Source organism: Zingiber officinale, chromosome 1B (assembly GCF_018446385.1).
Source record: "Zingiber officinale cultivar Zhangliang chromosome 1B, Zo_v1.1, whole genome shotgun sequence".
Taxonomy (NCBI): Eukaryota; Viridiplantae; Streptophyta; class Magnoliopsida; order Zingiberales; family Zingiberaceae; genus Zingiber; species Zingiber officinale.
This window is the reverse complement of record NC_055986.1, coordinates 113092148-113114748: the sequence shown is the minus strand read 5'-3', so window position 1 is coordinate 113114748 and position 22601 is coordinate 113092148. Positions and strand designations below refer to the sequence as shown.

Genomic DNA, 22601 nt, shown 5'->3' with positions numbered 1-22601 from the left:
AGCTAACTATATTTGGACATATATATTTGCACACATGATATAATTTACCTTTCATCATTTTTTTTCCTAAGGGACGAGAGAGAACAATTGTACCAAATTAAGATAACACTGACTTAACATTTTGAGGATATGTTCCCATTAAATTTTACTTATAATTTCTTCCAAAATGATTCTTTCGAGTGTCTTATTGGTTTCATCTTCCACTTGCCATGTAAGGTTTTGTGATGTTGGTGATGTTGGTGTGGATTGAACAAGTGTTTACAACATTGTGAAGTGTTTATGTAAGGTTTTTGGGTGTTGCTGTGTGGCCATGTAAAAATCTATTTGTTTCAGCAATATTGACAAGGATCAAGTGAGTGTTTTGTGATGTTGGTGTGGATTGAACAAGTGTTTATCACATTGTGAAGTGTTTATGTAAGGTTTTTGGGTGTTGCTGTATTCATGTGAGCGTTCCATGCATGGTGAAATGTTCACTGAATACTAATATCCTTGTTGGTCGTTCCTGAGTAGCCCTCGACTGTGTGCTCATCAACTAAGAACTTGCCTCCTTTGTGATGCTAGATGAAAGTACAAGGCTTCAAACTCCCGTCATCATCTCAATTCACCACACCCATAGGGGCAATTTTATTGAGATTTTTAAACTACAATAACACACACACAAACAGAGGCAAATGATATCGTGGGCGGCCCAATTTGAGCAACCCTTACAGATCATGTTTCTTTTAAGCACCAGGTAGAGGCACTCCTTGAAGAAAACTCTTGATCATTTGCAGAGCTCGAGCTGGTTGATAACTTGGAACTTCATGTCCGGCTCCTCTCACAGTCGCAAATGTCAAGTTGTGTTCATACACCGTTGTATATCCCCCAACCTACATATTCACAAAAAATCATCACCACCAATATCGTCATCAAACCATGTGATACCATGTTTAGTTACTTAGCATATTCCACGGAAGGTTCTTTCCATCATCAAAGGAAATCCACGATGAAGGTTAAGGATGAAGGTCAAGGATGTTCTTATTAGGGCATAAATTTTATAAATCCCAAATATCTAAGTTAATTAACTAAAGAATATACAATATTAAGTTATCTACCTCATTGTTAAGCATCCAAGCTCTCCATGGAGACTTCACAGCAAGTCCTAGCTCATTCAGGGAGTATCTTGTTGAAGTAACAGGAACTCTTCCATCTATGTCGCCACTGCATAGTTGCATCAATGCATATGAAAAAGTAAGGCCAACCAAGCTTATTATGGGACCCAAATTAATAACGTTACCCTAAAATTGAGCTACGATTTAATCTAGTCAACAATTGCATGATTTCCATTTAATTTGATTAATTAATAATCAACTATACATTAATCATCTATTCATTTGATAGTTAATCGGGTAATTAGTATTAGAATGAACAATACTCCCAATTACCTTAAACCTCAATTAATCACTCTTAGTCACTCAATCTAATAAACAATTTTTATAAATCTCATCAATCAATCAACCAATCAATCCCACTAATATATTATCCTCCCATTATCAATTAACTAATGAATCGGTTAATTAAATCTGCTAATAAAACCCTTCACTTATGATCTGATGAACTATATTTTGTATTATGTAGAACTCTTAAAGTAAATCATAATTACTTGTACACTTGATATAAGAAAAACAAAATTAATAACAGTATACAAACATATAAAATTGAAATGATTGTCTATACTAAACTAGTGCACCTAGTTCTATCAATAAAATTGATGCATCTATACTTATTTATACATGTCATACAAATTAGTGCACCAATTAAACTAGTGTACCTTCAAGTATATAAAACTGAAGTATGATGAAGAAACACTTCACTGAGTCATGGTGAAGGAGATTTCATCTAAATTTTGTCCTTTCAACTCATCTCATGGGTCGATATATTTAATGAATTTAATGATAAGATTATAATATATATTTTTTTACCTGTACTTTAAAATTCTTAACTTGTTAGATAGCAATTCATCGATGATTGGCAAAATTGTGAAAGGCTGATCTGACCAACTACGTATCACTTCGCTGCACCCAGACACAATGTTGATAGGTGAGCTAAATTTTCATTATCTTATTTAAGAAAGGAAATTTCTTAGGTGCATATGAAATGTATGTACCTACAAGCAGACCACGTGTAGTTGAGTTTTGTCACATTGGCATGTAGAGCTTTTTGCACCTCTGGATTGTTAAGGTATGCCTCCACATAATTAGGAGTACAAGGATCGAAATTCTCAATCTGCATCAGAATTTAAGTGCAACATTTCAGTAATATATGTAATCAGCCAAAGTTTGTATTTTGAAAACCTGAAATCGAGCAGGTTAGGTCCATGGTTTTTCCGATTGACTGGCTATAAACCCTATCTCATTTTATCGCAAATGATACGATTTGAGTGAAAAATTGGTGATGGTAGCAATTAAGTTTCCAATGAGTTCCAAAAGGAGTCAAGGGAAACAAGACTAGTGTGCAAGCCTAAGCTCCTGCACCTGGTTTTCACCACAATATCTAGGGGAATTTCTAATCTCAGTTGCATCTAGAATGGTCGAAATCAATCCCGCTCGATTAATCATGCAATTAAATATATTCGCCGACATAAAGTTTTTGAAAATATAGAATGCTAGAAACTAAATTTTGAAAGAATTTGATACAAGAGACATGCAGATCTCATCTATGTGTTTATGTGTGTCTGTGTGTGGATTCAATATTGCAATCTTGTGGCATGTATAGGCCTCTCTTCACATAAGTTTTTGCATGCTAGAGTTGTAGCAAGTTAAGTTGGTATTCAATTTCTCATTGTGGTCAAGGAGGGATGTAATTCAACAATAGTCTTAATTTAACATGGTAGAAGATATTAGTTTGGGTTTGATTACCCCTAAATTCAATATAATTTTTTCCTATTTTAATTTGTAATGAATTCAAATTCTTGTGTTAACTTGTTGGATCGATCGATCTAATTTGGCTTCGAAAATACCAGAAAATTGAGTAAAAAATTAGGGAGGCAAACCGAAGGAGGCTTTGGAGTCGGCGTCACGCCCGAAGAGAAGCACAGCGGTGCGTATATGTTGTAGAGATCCAGATCGTCGATGACGCCGCTCACCTCGCCGACCGCCCGTTGGCATTCCAGCGGCTGCTGGAATGCCTCCGGCGAGAAATTGCAGAACTTGTGGATCGCATGGATAGTTTCGTCGGCGATCAATGCGTGCGTCCAGAAGTAGTCAAGCAGCCCCTTGCTGTCCGTCTCGTAGTTAATCACCCCATTCCCAATCTAATTGCCAAACCAGTTAGCAATCAGAATGAGATCTTTCGACCCTTTCCAACCTAATTTACAATCAAAATGAGATCTTTCGATCGGTTTAGGGATTTAGGGATTCATGTACCGCGATGCCTTTGAGGTTGATGTTGGAATCGTTGTGATGGAGGATGGCGAGGGCAAGCTGGGGGACGTAGTGGCCCGCGTAGCTCTCTCCGGCGATGAAGAACTCCCTCCCCTTGTACTCCGGGAACCGCTCGAACCAGTTGAGGAGGAAGGCCAGCGAGTCGATCGCCGTCCGCTTGTCGCCGCTCTTGGCGTAGTCCGACGTGGTGTTGGAGTAGGAGAAGCCGACACCGGCGGGGCTCTCCAGAAACAAAACGTTCGCCACTGCAACACAACACGCAACACCACACGACGAGGTGACGCCAATGAGGAATTATTTTCCTTGACCCCCTAACAGTTAGGAAATAACATATATACACGGAATCATAGAGCAATATTCACTTCACCCTCTAAAGTTTATATATTCTTTTCTTGAAATACCTTAAGTTTTAATAATTAAAAAACACCCTTTAAGATCTTCGCGTTTGAGAGTTAAGAACAAACCATAATTTTTAGAACTACGAGCTGCAAAGTGAATACCTGTGTTCCAAGCATAAGGATTCTCGTAAAGCGTCTTTCCGTCGGACATGACTCGAAACGGCCCAAGCTCCTCCATCGCCCCATAGCCCAACGACGAACACCCAGGCCCTACACCAAACCACACCACACCGTATCATACCACAGCAATCTCCGTTCGATTAGAAAACTGAGTCAACCTACTTAAATTGTGAAGATAGCATTCATTCTTTAATTACTAGTTAGTTGTACCTCCATTGAGCCAAAGCACGAGAGGCTTGGACATGTTGTTCTTGTCAGCCTCAACAAAGTAGTAAAATAGAGCCCGGCCGGTTACGTTGTCGACCATGACATATCCCGCATACTGATTGAAATTCACCCCATCTGGTTGGCCTGGTAGCCGGATGACCTTGTCCCCCTCTTTTAGGCCATGATTGTCATAGACTTTCGACTTCAGATCGGATGTCGAAAGACTACTTGCTAATGAAAAAGAAGAAGGAGAAGACCTCCTTGCTCTGTTGATGAAGTAGAACTTGTTCAAGTCATCTCCTTGCCTTATCGAGTAACAAGTTATGCAGTGTAAGAGACAAAGGAGGAAGAGGAGGAGGGAGGAGGAAGAGGAATAGAGAAAACATTCCTTCATTGTTTAGTTGGGAATTTGGCATATGAATCGAGCGGAACCATTATTAATAGTAGGAACAAGTGGACAATTTGAGTAATTATTTGATTTTTGTTGGAGCCTTCGGAGAAATGACGTATTCAGTTTGTTTAGGAATGAAAAAGCTAAGGAAATCTTTTGAGGTTTTATCTTGGCGTCGATGGAATGGGGAGGGTGAGTTTACTTAGTCAAAAACAAGTATTAAATGATGACTCTTTCATGGTCCACACTAAACATTGTGCTTCCTAACTAAACCTGATGTGTTACGCATATGATAAATCGATTCATCATAGACTTTTAGCTCAAATTTATTTTCATCTTAAATTAGACCAGTGATCGCCTGGCTGTAAGCTTGTCGACCATAGGCAGACATTGGTCGCGCGTGAATCCAACATCCTACGGGCCTAATTTTTTCTTTTTGTTCTTAACAGGGAAACTAAGAACAGATAAGATGAATATAATTCTTTTTCTTCCCAGCAAATCTTTATTCTTATATAGGATTAGGATTCTTCTCTCTATTATCCGTTTTTCAGACTAAACTAAGCAAAAGTAGCTACTATAAAACAATACATTTGCATGATAATTGAGAAATTTGGTCCATCCTTAAATTGGCATCATGAAGTGGAATCTAGATTTTCTTTTGTGCTATCAATATTCTACATAAGTTTCCGATTCAATCCATTCGAATGTTATTCCAGTGCTCAATTATTATATTTCATTTTCAAGCTTGTCTCCTGTCAGGAAAGGTAACAAATACTCATTAGGGATAACAATAGATCGGATTCTATATCCTCTATCTCATATCTATCGAGAGATCAGATATTTGTTATCGTACTCATAACTATTAAAGGATATTAAATTAATATCATATTAAAAAATTAAAAAAATAGAGTAAACATATATATACCTCACTTCTAATACTAATAAAAATAATTAGTGAGTTTGGAAAAAAATAATTTCTTATATATAGACAGATTTGATATGTTAAGCGACGCTTTATGCGTGACCATGAGCGATGCGCATGCATGACGTTGCTAGCTCGATTTCATTAAAAAAAATATTCTTTTTATTCTCTCATCCCTTCCGCCTTCTATTCAAAACAACGACGAAAGAATTTGGTCAAATCTAATATTTCCCTCGCTCTCGCTCTCTCTCTCTCTCTCACTCACTCTTGCTCCTTTCTCCGTCGTCGCCGTCCGTCGGACCTCGTGCTCCTGTCAGGAAAGCAAAGCAAAGGCACTGCAAGCTAAACTCATGTTTCCACTCCACTTCTCTCCTTTCCATTCTCCATCATAAAATTTTCCACTCCACTATCTCTTGTTCAGCTATGTACAATAATTTTTAGCCCTGATAGATCCTATAATGCACAAGCCCTGGCTACTTTCTTACCAATTTTTGCTTATGTAATTTGCACAGAACTTGTCAAATATCAATTCTCATATTTCATAACCAATGGTAATTTGTTTCATTTTAAATTGTATAATAGAAGGAAGGAAGAATTTATGCTATAACATTCAAGAAGATCGACGCTTGCTACAAACGTTTGCAACGCCTTTGCTTTGCTAGTATGTTATAGCAGCTACTCCGACAGTTAACTGCTACATCTTGTAGCAGCTAACTATCTGAGTAGCTACTATAACATTGTAGCAGCTAACTATCCAAGTCGTTTCATTTTAAGTTGTAATTCCCTATATTTCTATTATATACTATTTATACATGATTCTCTTTATTGGACGTCCCGAGTGTTAAACTCATAAACTGGTAATTAATTCCACAGCTAGTGTTATAGAAGCTACTTGAAATCTTAGCTGTTACAATGTTGTAGCAGCTAATTAAACGGTTAGCTGCTATAATGCTATATAGCTAAATCAACAGTTATTCGGTTAGTTTCTACAATGTTGTAGTAGCTACTGGGAATGATAGTTGTTATAACGTTGTAGCAACTTCTTGGAATGATAGTTGCTACAACGTTGTAGCAGCTATTTGGAATGATAGCTGCTATAATGGAAAGTTACAACTACTTGGAATAATAGTTGCTACAATATTATAGCAGCTAATTCGACAGTTAGCGGCTATAACGTTGTAGCAGCTACTTCCACAGTGTGGGTGTTACAACATTGTATCAACTACCTCGATACTCCAAACCATCTTTTCTTACATTTTTTTCTTACAAAATTTGTAGGAAACTTGCCAAACATCATTTTCCACAAACCACTTGATAGTAATTTCAAAGTATCTACTTAGATGATACTATACTAAATAGGTAGTAGACATTTATAGGGTTTTAATTTTTTATGATTTAAGTTGTAACTGCTACAACATGTATCAACTTTCAATCGGATAGCTGCAAGCAACACCTTGTACGAGCTATCCGACAATAGCTGCTACACAATGTAGTAGCTACCCTATAATACTTGTTCCATGTTATAGTAGCTACCCAATAACTACTATACATTGTAGTAGCTATTTTGATACTCCAAACAAACTTTTCTTACCAATTTTTTTTATATAGTTTGCTGGAAACTTGACAAACATCATTTCCCACAAACCATTCGATAGCAAGTTTTTCAATATAAGTTGTAAATCCCTCTAATATTAATAGCTATTATTATGCACAGGCGGACAAAGTGAAAATATATTATGAAATTACCTTTTTGCCCTCATCGGCCAAAGTTTTAACCCCTAACTCGCCGTGTGACAAATATTTCGAAAGAATTTCATTGATAGTAGATCGGTGCACCCACGATGTCTTCGTCAATCAACCTCACTGCAACGACTTGTTTCTCATCCAAAGTTTTGCCTCCATTGTAAGTATTGTGTTCGACTTTAAAGTTTTGATTCTTCTCTTTTTGTTTAGGGGTTTGAATTTTTAGGATTTTTAATTTGTCTCCTAGCTACTACAATGATGTTTAATGATTTTAGGTATTTAGATTGAAGATTTACTTTGAGCAAATAAAGTGTTTAAAAAAAGTTTATCTTTGTTATAACAGCTATGCGATAGCAAGTGCTACAATATAGTTAAACCCTAATAATTGATACAACGTGGTTAAACCCTACAGTTCTTATTGACTTCTCATTATTATAGCAGCTACTTAACCCTAACTGCTACAACGTGATCAATAGTCATCTTGTAGCAGTTACTAATCACATTGTAGTACTTAGGATAGGAGAAATTATAAACATTGTACTATATCAAATTATGGTTAAAAAATAACAGTGTAATGTATCATATTATGGGTGAAAACTAACTACATTGTAATAAAGCCAAATGATTATCACTAAGATTTTATGTATTTGTTTGACAAAATTAAATGGCGAGCCAGAGAACTGCTTCCCATGCATATCATAAGAAAGTGCATTGGAAAAGTAATTACCCTCACTTCAAGGGGTTTTTTATCATTACTATATATAAACGACCGACAAATGGAGTTGATAAATGGAAGCTCATTTGCTTGGGCATAGCAATGCCTGAAATTGCAAATATCTGAAGTCTTATACAAAATATGTTTGACAATTGGGACCTTGAAGCCAAATATTTCATCTTTCATAATAAGGAGATTAGATTCATAAGACAAGATGTTTCACTAATTCTAGGACTCCCATATCAAGGTGAGGAAGTAAATTTGCAACAGTATGCAGTCATCATCCCACTATTTCTTCAACACTTCAATAATGTGGAGTGTATACAGAAAGAACTAGAGAACAAGATGATCAACCTCAGCAAACAACCTTCATCTACTGAATCTGATACTCTCTTTCGTCAATTTTTAATATTGTATTTTTTTGTTTGTATTTTATTTACTACTACTAGCAGTATATCTAGATTACTAGTACAATCACTAATAGATTATGTAGATGATTTTGATAATTTAGGTAGGTACAATTGGTGTAAGATTGTATATGACTATATGACCCCACAGCTGGGGGTCATTGGTGTGATGCTTTCACAGAGGCCAAAGCTAGAGGACTTTGAGGGAAATCAATCTCCCATACTCAAAGGGTTTGTACATCTCCTCGCTGTAAGTTCTTAAATTTAATGATAGAATCATATTATTTATGCATAGATTTTCATATTTAACCTTTTTTATTATATTGCAGGTATAGATGTGTGAACATGTCAGAATAATAGATCCTTACAGACAACATGCCCTTCCAAGACTATACAGATGGAAGTGGTCAGTTTCCCGTGTGGAGACAATAAAGTCTAGAATTAAAGAAATACCTGCTGTCAAAATAATTGTTGATCTAAGTTCATCGGATCTAGAAACATATCTACTTTCAAACGATTCCCTAGAAGATGTTGTAGAGCATATAGATCAACAAATTATTGAGGGGTTTATACAATCAGTTTCTGAGGAAAACCCTGAATAAATTCATGAGCAATTGCCTGAACAGAAAGCCAAAACTATGGTATATACTGCAGAATGTATTTAGGAGAAAGAGACTTGTATAAATTATCAAGCAAGGGAGGCAGAAATTATTTATTTGGAGTCTATGGTTGAGGTTAAGGACCAACTCATTACAAAGGAGGAGGCTAGAATTAGTGAGTAAATTGATAAGATTAAAATCTGTGTCAGTGATTCAGGAACTATAATAGCTGCCAAGGATAATACAATTAATGAAAAGGAAGAATTATATCGGTAAAAGATAAAATTATAGCAGAACAAGAGAGAAAAATCAAAGATCTTCAAAGTCAGTTACTTGCCAAGGATATAGAGGCATTACCTGCTAATCAACCATTAACAACGATAAGGAGGACTGCTATAAAGAGAATCACACCCCCACCTGCAAAAGATATTAAGGGAGTGCCCTTGACCAAGAGAATTAAAAAAGTCAGTTTCCAAGATGGGCATGAGACAAAGATGCGCAAGGGAAAAGGAGATGAAAATATTGAGCATCCTGTTAAAGTTCAAGAAGCCCCTGTCTCATCTGTGGATGTAGCTGTCACATCTTCATCATCTAAACTTTGGTATATGCTTGTCAAACAAAAATCCAAAATCATGAAGATACGGTGTAGGTTGGTTAAATGTTTTATCTTTTATTCCTATATCACATATAATTACTCACAGAGAAAAATGTTCTCTATGTATGTGTTCAGCAAGTGAAGTCATATTTTAAGAAAATAAAAGATGATTAGGTGACAGAAGCATTGTTGAAACTGAGTCAACGAAAGTAAGTCAAGTGTTCGTTGATTCATATACTTACTGTAATGTAAATATTTGATGATTTATGTTAATACTTCCATTATGAACACAAGGATAAATTACATTGGAATTGTCTTCTTATTGTATAGTCAAACAAATATTTCATATTGTTGAATAAAATCAACCTTGACTAATTTAGAAGTTGTTATAATACATATAATTTCCGTAATTACTCAAATTGTAGCAACAATAGGCACTAGTGTTGTAAAATATAATTTATAAACATGTTTTATTTTTGGTTTATGTAGGGCTATGACAAAGGCAATATGGTCCAACGGAACGATTTCATTGAATATATCATCTTTCCTAGGTGTTTTTGATTGAACCGTAGCCACAGATGGTGATTACATAAATGCATATTTTGCAATCATTGCAGAGGAAGCCAAAACCTCTGGCATACCATATTGATCATCTATATTTTGTGCTGCTGGTTTTGTTGTAAGTATAATACCAACTGCTACTACCGAGTTTTTTTCTCTATATATTCCTCTAACAATGTGTGTCTGCATACACAGGATTTGTTTGAAATGCTATCTTATGAGGCATTTAATCTATTAGCAAATACTGACAATGACAAGACAATCAGATATATATTCTGTCCATTAAATAACATAGACAATCATTGACACCTACTGATCATAGACCTTTAAGAAGCTTACTAGATGCATTATAACTCGCTTGGAGCCTCACAACTGTACACATCTAAGTTTCAAAGTTCTGTAAATATCTGCCATGTTGAAGAAATCAATATGTATTAGATTTTAGTGTGTATTGGTTACAAACTTCATCCTAATATAGGTGGGACTTTTTTAAAAATATAACCCCATCTTACTACGAAATGTAGTATCCAGGGCTATATTGTTAATGTCAAGAGATGTTGACGTATCTATAATCCCGGGTCTAACACAAGTAAAATCGTAAGTATATGTTTATCCATGTTTTTTTATACATCTCCATATTCCTAATTGCAATTAGATTATTAACAATGTGAAATCAACTATATCTTTTATGCTAGATTGTGTATTTTATTGTTATACGGTACACCGAGAGTTTAATGTACCAAAAATCAACAAATTTTAGACAAATTGGAATGAGAGAATATAGTTTTCATGTTGGTCATAAATTTGTTACTAGCAAACACTGGATTATCGACAAGCTAGTGGTGCAAATTTTTATAAAACTGATGACAATTTAAGTTACCTCATCATTTTTGCCTAGGTGGTGTAAATGTTTTGTAATTTTGCTACATGTTGTCAAGCTACTATAGGGTGTAGCAACTAACTCTTAAGTAGTTACTGCATGGTGTAGAAGCTAACATCTAGTAGCAATTACACGTTGAAGCAGCTAATCAGCACTTGTTGCTACATCATGTAGCAGCTACAACCGATAAGCTGCTACAAGGGACAAATAAAATTTGGATTAATCTATTATAAATCACCTGAAAATGTATTGTCAAGCTGTCTAGTGCACATTATAGTAGCTAGTCGGTTGTTGCTGCTACAACATGTAGCAGCCACTGCTGCACGTTGTAGCAGCTAGTCATCAATTACTGTTGCACTATGTAGTAGTTACTCCCACTTAATTGCTGCAATGTGAAAGCGAGAGACTAATTACCCTTTTATCCACGTTTCCATGAGCACTACTAAGTACTAACCCAATCGAAGTTCATGAATCGCGAGTAGCCTCTATCACTTCGTCTATCAAACTCACGACGCCGTCTGGTTTTCGCCTTCAAATCTTCGTCCCTGTCATAAGGTATTTGCAATTTCACTCTTCACCTATCAATAAGGGTTTAGACTTTTAGACTTTATATGGTTTTGAATCACCTTCTTAAAAAGCGTAGTTATCTCTACGAGTATTTAAATATTTTCTCTATATTATATTTTATCCTAATTATTCTTCATGTACCATTGAAAATTTTAAATTTATTTTAAACTAAATATGTTATTCTCTAGCAATGAAAGAAACTTGTTTTGCTAATCAGCTATAAATTCCCCAAGTTACTGAATATTGGAAACCACAAGTTGGAATGGAATTTGTAACAGTGGAGGAGGCATTTTCGTTTTATAACCAATATACATGAGAAGCCAGATTTAGTGCCAGATTAGGCAACAACAAGAAAAATAAGAAAAATGAAATTGGATGAAAATAATTTGGATGCTTTAAAGAAGGACATACAGATGATAAACGGAAAAAAGAAGCATAAGATGACAGTAAAAAGGAAAGAGCACATGGCGAAGTAAGGACTAGATGTAAGTAAAAAATTTCACTTGTTAAAGAACATACCAGGGCAAATTGGATTGTCACAAACTATATGGAAAGTCATAATCATCCACTCTCCACTCCTTCAAAGGTGTATTTGCTATGCTTACATCGCCATATTTTTGCAGTCAAGAAAGTATTAACTCAACAATTTTCAGAGGCTAATGTACCAATTTGTCAACAAATTCGAATATTATAGATAGATTATGGAGGACCTGAGTATCTAGGTTGCACAGAAAGATATATTAGAAACTTTGAGAAAGAGCTAAGGGATGAACAAAAAGGTATTGATGCCGAAACACTTATCAAGTTATTTGCAACTAAGAAAGAGAAGAATTCAACCTTTTTCTATGATTATGAGATTGATTCAACTGAAAGATTTCACTAGGTGTTTTTTTGAATAATGTATCAAGGAGGACATACAACGTCTTTGGTGATGTAGTTATATTTGATACGACATATAACACCAACAAATATGGGCTGATTTTTGCACCTTTTGTAGAAGTTAATCATCATCAACAGAGTATTCTTTTTGGTTGTGCCTTTCTAAGTGATGAGAAAACTGAGTCTTTTACTTGGTTGCTTAAGAAGTTCATAGAAACGATGCATAAAAGTCCACCAACTGTGATCATCATTGATCAGGATCCAATGTTAACGAAGGTCATTGCCCATATATTCCCTCAAACAGTGCATCGATATTATTTGTGGCACATACTTAATAAATTTCCAGATAAATTAACCCCTTTGATTTTTCGCAACTACTATCAAACCATAAAGGATATTATTGTGAACTCCTCAACACCCGATGAATTTGAGAAGTCATGGGAAGAAGTGATCAAGTGTTCTAGCTTAGAGAAAAATGATTGATTGTCAGTGATGTGTGAATTACAACAAAGGTGGGTTCTATTATATTTTAGCCATGTTTTTTTGCTGGAATGTCAAGTAATCAGTGATATGAAAGCTCACATTTATTTTTCAAGAAATATGTCTCAAATAATGACTTATTGATGGATTTTATCACGTGTTTCAATAGGGCATTGCGACATCAAAGACACAATGAGTTAGTTGTCGACCATATTGATATGATTGAGGATCCCAAGATTAAGACAAACTGGCCTATGAAAACTCAGCGGACGAGAAGGAAGCGTGCGGTGGTTCCGAGGGACGAAAGTCGGAGCAGAAGATTGCTCGGGGAGCAAGAGACGCAGCTAGCGAGAAGGACGGCAAGCGGTGCGTCTGAGGGACGAAGACTGCGGATGAGTACACCAGCGGACGAGAAGGAAACACGTGATGATTCTGAGGGACGAGAAGCCGGAGGGAAGCCCACTCGAGAAGACTGGAAGTTGGGTTCGGGTGAGCCCTTTTCCGGATGGCAGAGATCATCCAAGCGAACGGATCCGGAGTAGAAGACCCAGACTAAGCCGAACCGAACCGAAGCAGAGGTCCTGGACGAAAAAGTCAACCGCTGTTAACTTTTGGCTCCGGGGCGCCCGGAGCAACTTGGGGCGCCCGGAACCCTCCCGGGCGCCCGGACCAGAGGTTTTGACCAGATCGAAATTTATCTCGATCTGAACATTGGGGGATAAAATTTATCCCCCCCAGGGCGCCCGAAACCCTTCCAGGCGCCCCGACCAAGGCTATAAATATAGCCTTGGTCCAGAAGCTTTTCATTAGTTCAGAAATTGTAACAACGCTTGTGCGCTTTCCACCGTTTAGATTAGCTTCTTTCTTTTTGTGCTTCAACGCTGTAAGAGGCTTCTTCGCCTGAAGGAGATTGATAGTGCGCTTCATCCTTTCCTTGGATTAACAACCTCCCTGATTGTAACCAAGTAAACAATTGTGCCTCTTTCTTTTCTGCTTTTAATTTACTGCTTTGATTATTTTATGCAAGTGTTAGTTTAAGAGTTCGAGAAGGGTTGGTTTTGTTTTTGAATTTACAGGCTATCCAACCCCGCTTCTAGTCGGCCGCAACGGTCCTATAAGTGGTATCAGAGCCGAGGCACTTCAGGAGGACTAACCACCGAACAAAGCAACGAGATGGTCGGACCAAGCATCCACCCACCGAAATACGAAGGGGATTTCGCTACCTGGAAGAATCTGATGCAGGTATTTTTACAACAGACTTTGAATTAACTTTAACAATGGAATTTGGCTTTGTAGCTCCAGAAGGTAAGGAAAAATGTCAATGGACAAAAAAGGAGCAGGCTGAATTCATGGCGAACGGTAAAGCAGAATACCATCTACTAAGCGTCAAGAAGTCAACAGGATCGGGCACTACGACTCGGCAAAGGAACTTTGGGAGAAGTTCCTTGAGCTGCACGAAGGGACGTTCGAAGCCAAGCTCGCCAGAAGAGATCTGCTTCTCAATCATCTCACCAGCCTGCGACTTGGGGAAGATGAGTCAGTCGCACATCTGCACTCGAGAATAAAAGAAATTATTACCAGACTTTCGAATCTCAGAGAAAAGGTAAGTAACCGAGATTCGCTCAGGTACGCACTGAATTTCTTTCCTAGAAATACCAAATGAGCATCATTAATAGATGCCTTTTACATTTCTAAAGATTTAGAAACAATTTCGTTAGAAGAATTCTTTTCAACATTTGAAGTGCATGAGTCAAGATGTGCAGGAATGAAGGAGCCCAAGAACAACGTCGCCCTCAAAGCTTCGAGAGATGAACCAGAGTTGAAATCTTCTCTCGACGACGAGGAAATAATAATGATGGTAAGAAGATTCAAGAAACTTTGTAAATTCAAATCTACTAACTATCCGCAGGGAAGAAGAAAAGAACGATCCACTGCTACCACTGCGACGAAGAAAGACACGTCAAGGATAATTGCCCCAAGCTGAAGAACAAGGACAAGGAGAAGGGTAAGAAGTATATCCAAAAGCGAAAGACCCTAAAGGCGACGTGGGACAATACGTCGTCCGAATCAGAAGTCGAGGCATTCTCTGGACTCGCACTGATGGCGAGTCATCAAGACGACGACTGCGATTCAAGCTCTTCTGAGATGAGCATCGAGAGCATCGATGAAGGGGGAGCTTCATCAGAAGAAAATAGCAGTTCAGGGGGAGACACGGACAACGAACTCGACAAGGTAAGTCAGGTACGTTCTCTTCCTCCCGATAAACTTTTTAAATTTGTTAAGTTATTAACTAAAGACTGCTGTAAATTAGAAAAAGAAATAAAAAATTTAAAAATAATTTTAGCTAAATCCTGCCCTTTAGAAGAATTAGATAAATCAAAATTGGAAAATGAAAATTTGAAATTAGAAAATCAAAATTTGAAAATTCAAATAGATAACTTGAAAAACTATGCATGTTCATCTAAAATCAATTTTAGAAGATTTAATAATTTAAATTGGTACTTTAAATATCACCCGGGACAAATTAGGAACATTTCAAGAAAATATGTCCCTAAAAACTTTTTAGTTAATCCAGTAGGTTGAAACCTATATTGGGTTCCTAAATCATGCTTAAACTAAATTTTAAAATTAAAATTAGCGCTTTAAGTGAGAAAATTAAACAAAGAATTTCTTTATGAGGCTTTGTCAAGGAAATGGTTGTTACTTCAATAACCAAGAAGGCCTAGTGCCTCGCCACGACCTGGAAATCAAAATATTGAAATAAATGTTTAATTAACTTACTAATAAAACATTAATACAATAATTAATTAGTGCTTTAAAAAGGTTATTCAAAACATTTTATTTCAATTTAGAAATTTACTTAGAAAGTTTTTTTAATTGCCTAAGTCAATTTTTTTTTAAAAATATGCTTAAAAATTCTCAAAAATTTAAGTTAGATTTTTTTTTTAATTTCAAAATTTTGTTACATAGGAATTTTGTACTTACAAAAATTCTCAAAAATTATTTTTTTCCTAAGTTAAAATTTTTTTCCTAAAACTAGAAATCTCAGCTTAAATTACTTAGAAAAATTTTCTAAATTTCTTAAAAAGTTAGAACTTTTTTAGAAATTTTTTTCTAAGTCTTTAACCCTTAGATTGTTTTTCTTGGAACCCCATTTTTTTGTGATCAAAGGGAGAGAAGGGAAAGTATAAGTCTAGGGGGAGATAGGTAGATAGAATTTTTTTTTTATCTTTTCTATCATTTTGTATTTAAATTGCAAATTAAGTTAATTTACTTAATTTTATTTTATGTCTATTTTAACCCTAACTTAACTTGAGTTTATCACACCAAAAAAAGGGGAGATTGTTGGAACCCCAAGGTTGTTTTGGTGTGATCAACAAGTTAAGTTAGGTCCTGTGTGTTTCTAACCTTGTGTCTAAGTGTGCAGAAGCTTAGGAGCACAGGTAGTCGAGCGGAAGATGCAGCTAGCGAGAAGGACGGCAATCCGAGGGACGAGGTGCTACGGAAGAGTACACTGGCGGACGAGAAGGAAGCGTGCGGTGGTTCCGAGGGACGAAAGCCGGAGCGAAAGATTGCTCGGGGAGCAAGAGATGCAACTAGCGAGAAGGACGGCACGCGAAGCGTCCGAGGGACGAAGACTACGGATGAGTACGCCGGCGGACGAGAAGGAAACACGCGGCGATTCTGAGGGATGAGAAGCCGGAGGGAAGTCCGCTCGAGAAGACCGGAAGTTGGGTTCGGGTGAGCCCTTTTCCGGATGGCAGAGATCACCCAAGCGAACGGATCCGGAGTAGAAGACCCGGACCGAGCCGAACCGAACCAGAGCAGAGGTCCCAGACGAAAAAGTCAACCGCTGTTGACTTTTGGCTCCGGGGCGCCCGGAGCTGTCCGAGGCGCTCGGAGCAGCCCGGGGCGCTCGGAACCCTTCTGGGCGCCCGGAACAAAGGTTTTGACCAGATCGAGATTTATCTCGATCTGAACATTGGGGGATAAAATTTATCCCCCCTAGGGCGCCTGGAACCCTTCCAGGCACCCCGACCAAGGCTATAAATATAACCTTGGTCCAGAATCTTTTCATCAGTTCAGAAATTATAACAACGCTTGTGCGCTTTCCACTGTTTAGATTAGCTTCTTTCTTTTTGTGCTTCAACCCTGTAAGAGGCTTCTCCACCTGAAGGAGATTGATAGTGCGCTTCATCCTTTTCTTGGATTAACAACCTCCCCGGTTGTAACCAAGTAAACAATTGTGCCTCTTTCTTTTCTGCTGTTAATTTACTGCTTTGATTATTTTATGCAAGTGTTAGTTTAAAAGTTCGAGAAGGGTTGGTTTTGTTTTTGAATTTGCAGGCTATCTAACCCCCCTTCTAGCCGACCGCAACGGTCCTACAAAACCAAAGGTGCTCACGTATGACAAAGATATGGAGTCTATATCCTGTAGCTGTAGGAAATTTGAGTTCGAGGGCATTCCATGTAGGCATATGTTAGCTTTTCTTCGTATTAATCAAGTGTTTATACTGCCTGATAAGTACATACTCAGACGATGGACAAGAAATGGAAAGGTTGGAGGAATCTATGATTTGTATGAGCAAAGTTTCATTGATAGTCCAGATGTGAATTTGATGTTAAGATACTCGAGGTTATCCTATAAAGCTTCAGTAGTGATTGATAATGCATCTTTAACTGATGAGGGGATAAACTTCTTGGATGAACAATTCGATTGTATATATAGTAAAATTCAAGAGATGAACATTAGCAGGATATGTGACAATAAAAGTTAAAGGAAGAAATCCATCGATAGGGCCCCCTCTATTGTTGATCCTTCTTTAGTAAGGGCAAAGGGTTGTGGGAAGAGATTGAAATCATCAAAAGAGACGTCAACCTCAAAGTCCAGGCTATGCCGTGGATGTGGTCATCGAGGTGTCTCACACGACAAGCACAACTATCCCTGAATCAATGATTTTTATTAATTAATAATAAATATTATAATGAGTCGATTGCTAGATCAATTGCTACAGAGAATCAGCATACCAACGACGACAAGCCATATGAATAAAATTTGGCATCTATAGTCGGTACTATCAAAATGTTATTTAACTTTATTACTGAAGCTTAATAAATTTTAGTTTATAATTATCTTTGTTGTTACAAGTTCTAACAACACGCCCTTTGAGTTATGAAGCTAGGTTGACCAAACTCTCGGCGAGCGATTATTAATTATTACAGATGATTTTTCTTCTACTCGCATTCTTACTCTGTTATTCTATTAATAATCCGAGTTGTATTACATAAAGGCTCCCTATGTGTTGTAATAGCTACGGATAGATAGTTGCTACAAAATAAAGTATGTGTTGTAGTAGTTATGGACACATAACTGCTATACCATCAACTTGATTAAAATTAAATTTCACCAACCCCTCTTATTGCATTTAATGTGTTATACTGTTATCTGGAAAAGTTATCTCAGTTTTTATATGTTGGTGTAACAGCTAACATACACAAGCTGCACCAACATGGACCACACATTGGTTTCATCAGCTTGATTATGACTCATAGGTCTCCTTTAATTTACCATCATGATAAGATAACATATTTAAGAAATAAAGTATAAAAATGAATTTATTAGGTGATTAAAACTATAGGAGAATAATTTTAAGCACGGTGTTTATCATCTACCGCCATAGAATAATAAAAATAGCTAGTTGACAGTAGCTACTACATCTTGTAGCAGCTACCCGGGGGTGGGAAAATAAGGTGTAGTAGCTAGTGCCGACTAGCTACTACAACGTGCATCAGCCAACTTGATAATACATTCACATATGTCATATAATGGATTTAACCATTTTTCCATTAGTTCTACAATGCTTTTATAACAACTTGACCAAATGTTGTCAATAAAATTATATTTTAATTTTAATTCATTTCGATTACATCGTTAGATTATATTGAACACAGTGTTCACAGTGTTCTGAACCCCTATGAGCACTCACATTGATCTCATATCGTATAACGTCAATTTCTTATTGGCCGATTTACGTCCACAACATTCTCTGTGAGCGATCATCCTTGATCAACGTACATAGTGTTCTGAACTCCAAAGAACATCTATTATTTTTCATATCCCTCACGTCATTTGGTCGCGGATGGGAGAAGTTCGTAGAGGTGATCATCTTCTAGCTACTCCATAAGCATTCCTCAGGCTCTTTATTGCGCACAGAGGATTTTGGGCAAATTTAGACCACTCAATGAACTGCCTAACCTCATCAACGTATGTTGATTAGGACTAGACGCTAGTGTTCACATTAAAGATATTTATTTCCGAATATGGAAGCTTACACTAGATCGTGTAAGGAAACACGACCGCTTTGTCATTCCCACTTTGGGAGAAAGAAACAGTTCAAGACATGACGAAGGTGGTGTTGGAAAAATGACGCCAATCCATTAAATAAGCTACTCGTTTATCTTTGGATGTTATGAAAGGAGTCAAGGCCGTAAAAGGAGTTCTTTTTCCTTCCATGACAATGCCATAATATATATCATTTACATCATTCGATAGAATTTGTAACCCCTCTCCCTCTATAGCAGGCTAAGACGTCTGAGCAACTCGATTACTCATATCATCTTACGTAAAGAAATATTATTAATATTTAATATACAATTAATAAAATTAATCGTTGTTAAATGTGCGCGGTGGTAAAATTTATATTCTTAATTATTTCTATGATTTTTGATCAAGCATGAAAAAAGTATCATCTTGTTTATGTATATTATAAAATACCTTCCAACAAGTGGAAGGTTTGTATAAAGTATATGCATATATATATTTTTATAAAATAAAATAAGTTCATTAATAATTAAAAAAAAATCTTATATAACTAAACTTACCAAGTTTATTACATGTTTTACAATAGATCGTGATCCAACCGTATACTTTATGTATCCAGTGCTTGATCCAACGAGTTCAGTATTTTTATTGTTTCGAGCCGTCGATATATTTTTCTATCATTTTTCTACAGCCCAAGTATTCTTTGATATATCCCAAATCTCATCCGATACATGGGATGACCTTGTTTCCTTTCCTTCTATACTTATATAACAAGTCTTTATATAATTTTACACAATAATTGTTCTATATTTCTTTAAATTATGTCAAGTGTCTTGGCTCCCAAATTAATCTTTTATCCTGGCTAAGTTATCCATAGAAATTAATTTGCACCGCTAATTTAAATAGATTAAATATGATTTTTATTAATAATGGTCGATATTGTGACAGAATTATAATTTCATCTTTAATTAACTACTAAAATAATATTCCATCACTAATTAATTCTGTCGCTAATTGTGGATTTTCTCGTAGTGCCAAAAAAAAACAAAATGATTGATTTTTTTTTAATAATGATAGAGATTTTTTAAAATAATTTTCCCATTAGTTTTCTTAACCATATTTTTTACAAGTATAGAATGACCTAATTCATGTTAGATATACAAAATGCATTTTAGTTAGAAATGAGAATAATATCATAAGTGGCTATATTAGTTTTAAAGCACCCGTAACGTACCTAGCACTCAAAGCACCATGGACATGAAATTAATTGGCTTCTTAGCTTTCTCACCCACTTCAATCATTTAATATGTACAGAGAGACATCTTAAAAAAAAAAAAAATAATAATAATCTCAATTAGTCTCATTGATTATTTCTGGGGTGACCGATTCGATCCCACAAAAGTTTTTCATCGGCCACAAGAGTAAATCAGGAAGCGACCGGCCACCAGGATAAATCGAGAAGTGTACGCGGCGGCAACTCAGAAGCCCATCATCTTTTGATTGTCTGGGAGACAACCTGGATGTCCTACCACGACACCATGACCCCGGGGACAAAAAAATTATATGAGTAAACTTTTTATAGTGACCGACACCACCGTCGAAACGACCCCTTATCAGAAACCCCCGAAGGGATTTTTGAATGAACGATATCACTTAATTGATAAGAGCCTGCACAGGGAGGTGCTCGAACCTGACACCTCAGTCAAAGGACACAACGTCATAACCAGAGCACTCCTGATTCGGTTGTGTTATGATAAGACATCTAAATTGTTATTCAGGTATTCGTAGTTCGATTTAGATTTTTTTTTTCTCCAAGTGGAAAGGACAACTAAAGGATACTGAATTTCTGAATTGACCGTCACACTTTCCGATTTATATATATATATATATATATATATATATATATATTTTGGAGCTTTAGGATGAAATGTATTTAGTTTGTTAAGGAATGAAGAGGCTAAGGAAAATTGTTGAGGTTTTTTCTTGGCGTGTGTAATAAGGGGTGAGTACTTTAGTCAAAAATAGGATAAGAAGTATTAAACGATGACTCTTTCATGGTCCACACTCAACATTTTACTTTCCAACAAAACTAAATGTGTTAGGCGGATGATAAATTGATTCATCATCTATTTCTAACTAAAATTTATGTTCATCATAAATTAGACAGAGACTCTCTACCTCCTCTCGACCATTAAAATTTTCTTCATCCAGGCTCCTTCCGATCACGACCCTTTGTCACCTACCGACGACCCCAACTTTGTTCATAAGCTTATCTAATTGAGAAATTAGGTCCATCAATCTAGATTTTGTTTTGTGCTATTAATATTCTACGTAAGTTCCCATTCAATCCATTTGAATGTTATTTCAGTGCTCAATTATTACCCTTCCTTTTCAGGTAAACGAAAAAAGTGATTGATTTTTTTAAAAATAATGATAGATTTTTTTAATAATTTTTCCATTATTTTTCTTAACCATTTTTTTCGACAAGTACAAAATGGCCCACTTCATATTATATAGACAAAATGCATTTTAATTTGAAATGAGAATAATATCACAAGGGGTTATGCTTATTCTAAACCACCCGGAATGAACCTAACACTCAAAGCACCATGAACACGAAGCTAATTGCGTTTTTTTGCTTTCTTACCCACTTCAGTCATCTAAAATGTACAGAGAGACAGACAAAATGCATTTGTATTTTTTATATAATTATTTAGGTTTTATTAAGGCTCACTGTATTAGTCATGTTACAAGCATGATTCCTTTAACTATAATCCCTTATGATATTACTCTCTTTTATAATTAAAATGAATTAGATCATTTTATACTTGTAAAAAAATATGGTTAAGAATATTTAAAAAATCTCTACAATTATTAAGAAAGTTTTCCAATCATTTTGTTTTCCTGTGTTAATTTTCCTTGCACGAGCCAAACTGAAAAGGAAGTTTAATAATTGAGCACTGAAAATAACAATAAAATAGAGAGAACAATTAATGTAAGAAAACACAAGTATCATGGATACATGGTGGTGTCACAATTGTATTATTTTATCATATAGTAGCAATGTTTCTATCTCGAGGACCACTACAGGTCATATTATTTTATTTTTTATATAAAACATTGCCATCATACTTTGCAAGTGACTATGCATTTGGGTATAATGATAATAAACTATTTCAACTCATGCTTATAAAATGAGGTATTCTTAATTACACTCGAAACTACAATTTTTAACCCTGTGATAGCTATCAAGTGGGGTCGTATTGTTCTCCAACACCAAAACAGAAAAGCTTACAATTTGGGGAAAAAATTACAATCCTGATGTTTGTGATCATAATTTGTTAAAAATAAAAATAAAAAAATCTAAAAACAAAACAAAAATTAATAAGAGAA

At 36.0% G+C, this 22601-nt stretch overlaps 1 protein-coding gene across 2 annotated transcripts; it reads right to left on the bottom strand.

Moving 5' to 3' along the window:
• Nucleotides 1-591: 591 nt before the first annotated feature.
• On the bottom strand, nucleotides 592-4574 carry LOC121972949 (serine carboxypeptidase II-3-like). Of its 2 annotated transcripts, XM_042524561.1 has the most exons (8): nucleotides 4151-4574; nucleotides 3923-4030; nucleotides 3405-3667; nucleotides 3032-3292; nucleotides 2147-2265; nucleotides 1962-2054; nucleotides 1095-1200; nucleotides 592-869 (listed from the first exon to the last, which is right to left on the bottom strand). In XM_042524561.1, exons 1-8 carry the CDS (start codon nucleotides 4539-4541, stop codon nucleotides 723-725), a joined length of 1488 nt encoding a protein of 495 aa, XP_042380495.1. In that variant the 5' UTR covers nucleotides 4542-4574; the 3' UTR covers nucleotides 592-722. The 2 variants fall into 2 exon arrangements, with proteins under 2 accessions (XP_042380495.1, XP_042380501.1); XM_042524567.1 differs by lacking the exon at nucleotides 1962-2054.
• Nucleotides 4575-22601: the final 18027 nt, after the last annotated feature.

Bases quoted from the DNA above. Each gene is read 5' to 3' on its own strand.
- LOC121972949 (XM_042524561.1), bottom strand. From the start codon at position 4,541: ATGAAGGAATGTTTTCTCTATTCCTCTTCCTCCTCCCTCCTCCTCTTC. The intron at 3,293-3,404 runs GTACATGAATCC...TTTGGCAATTAG, and splicing joins TCAACCTCAAAGGCATCGCG to ATTGGGAATGGGGTGATTAA. The intron at 2,266-3,031 runs GTTTGCCTCCCT...ATTCTGATGCAG, and splicing joins CGACTCCAAAGCCTCCTTCG to ATTGAGAATTTCGATCCTTG.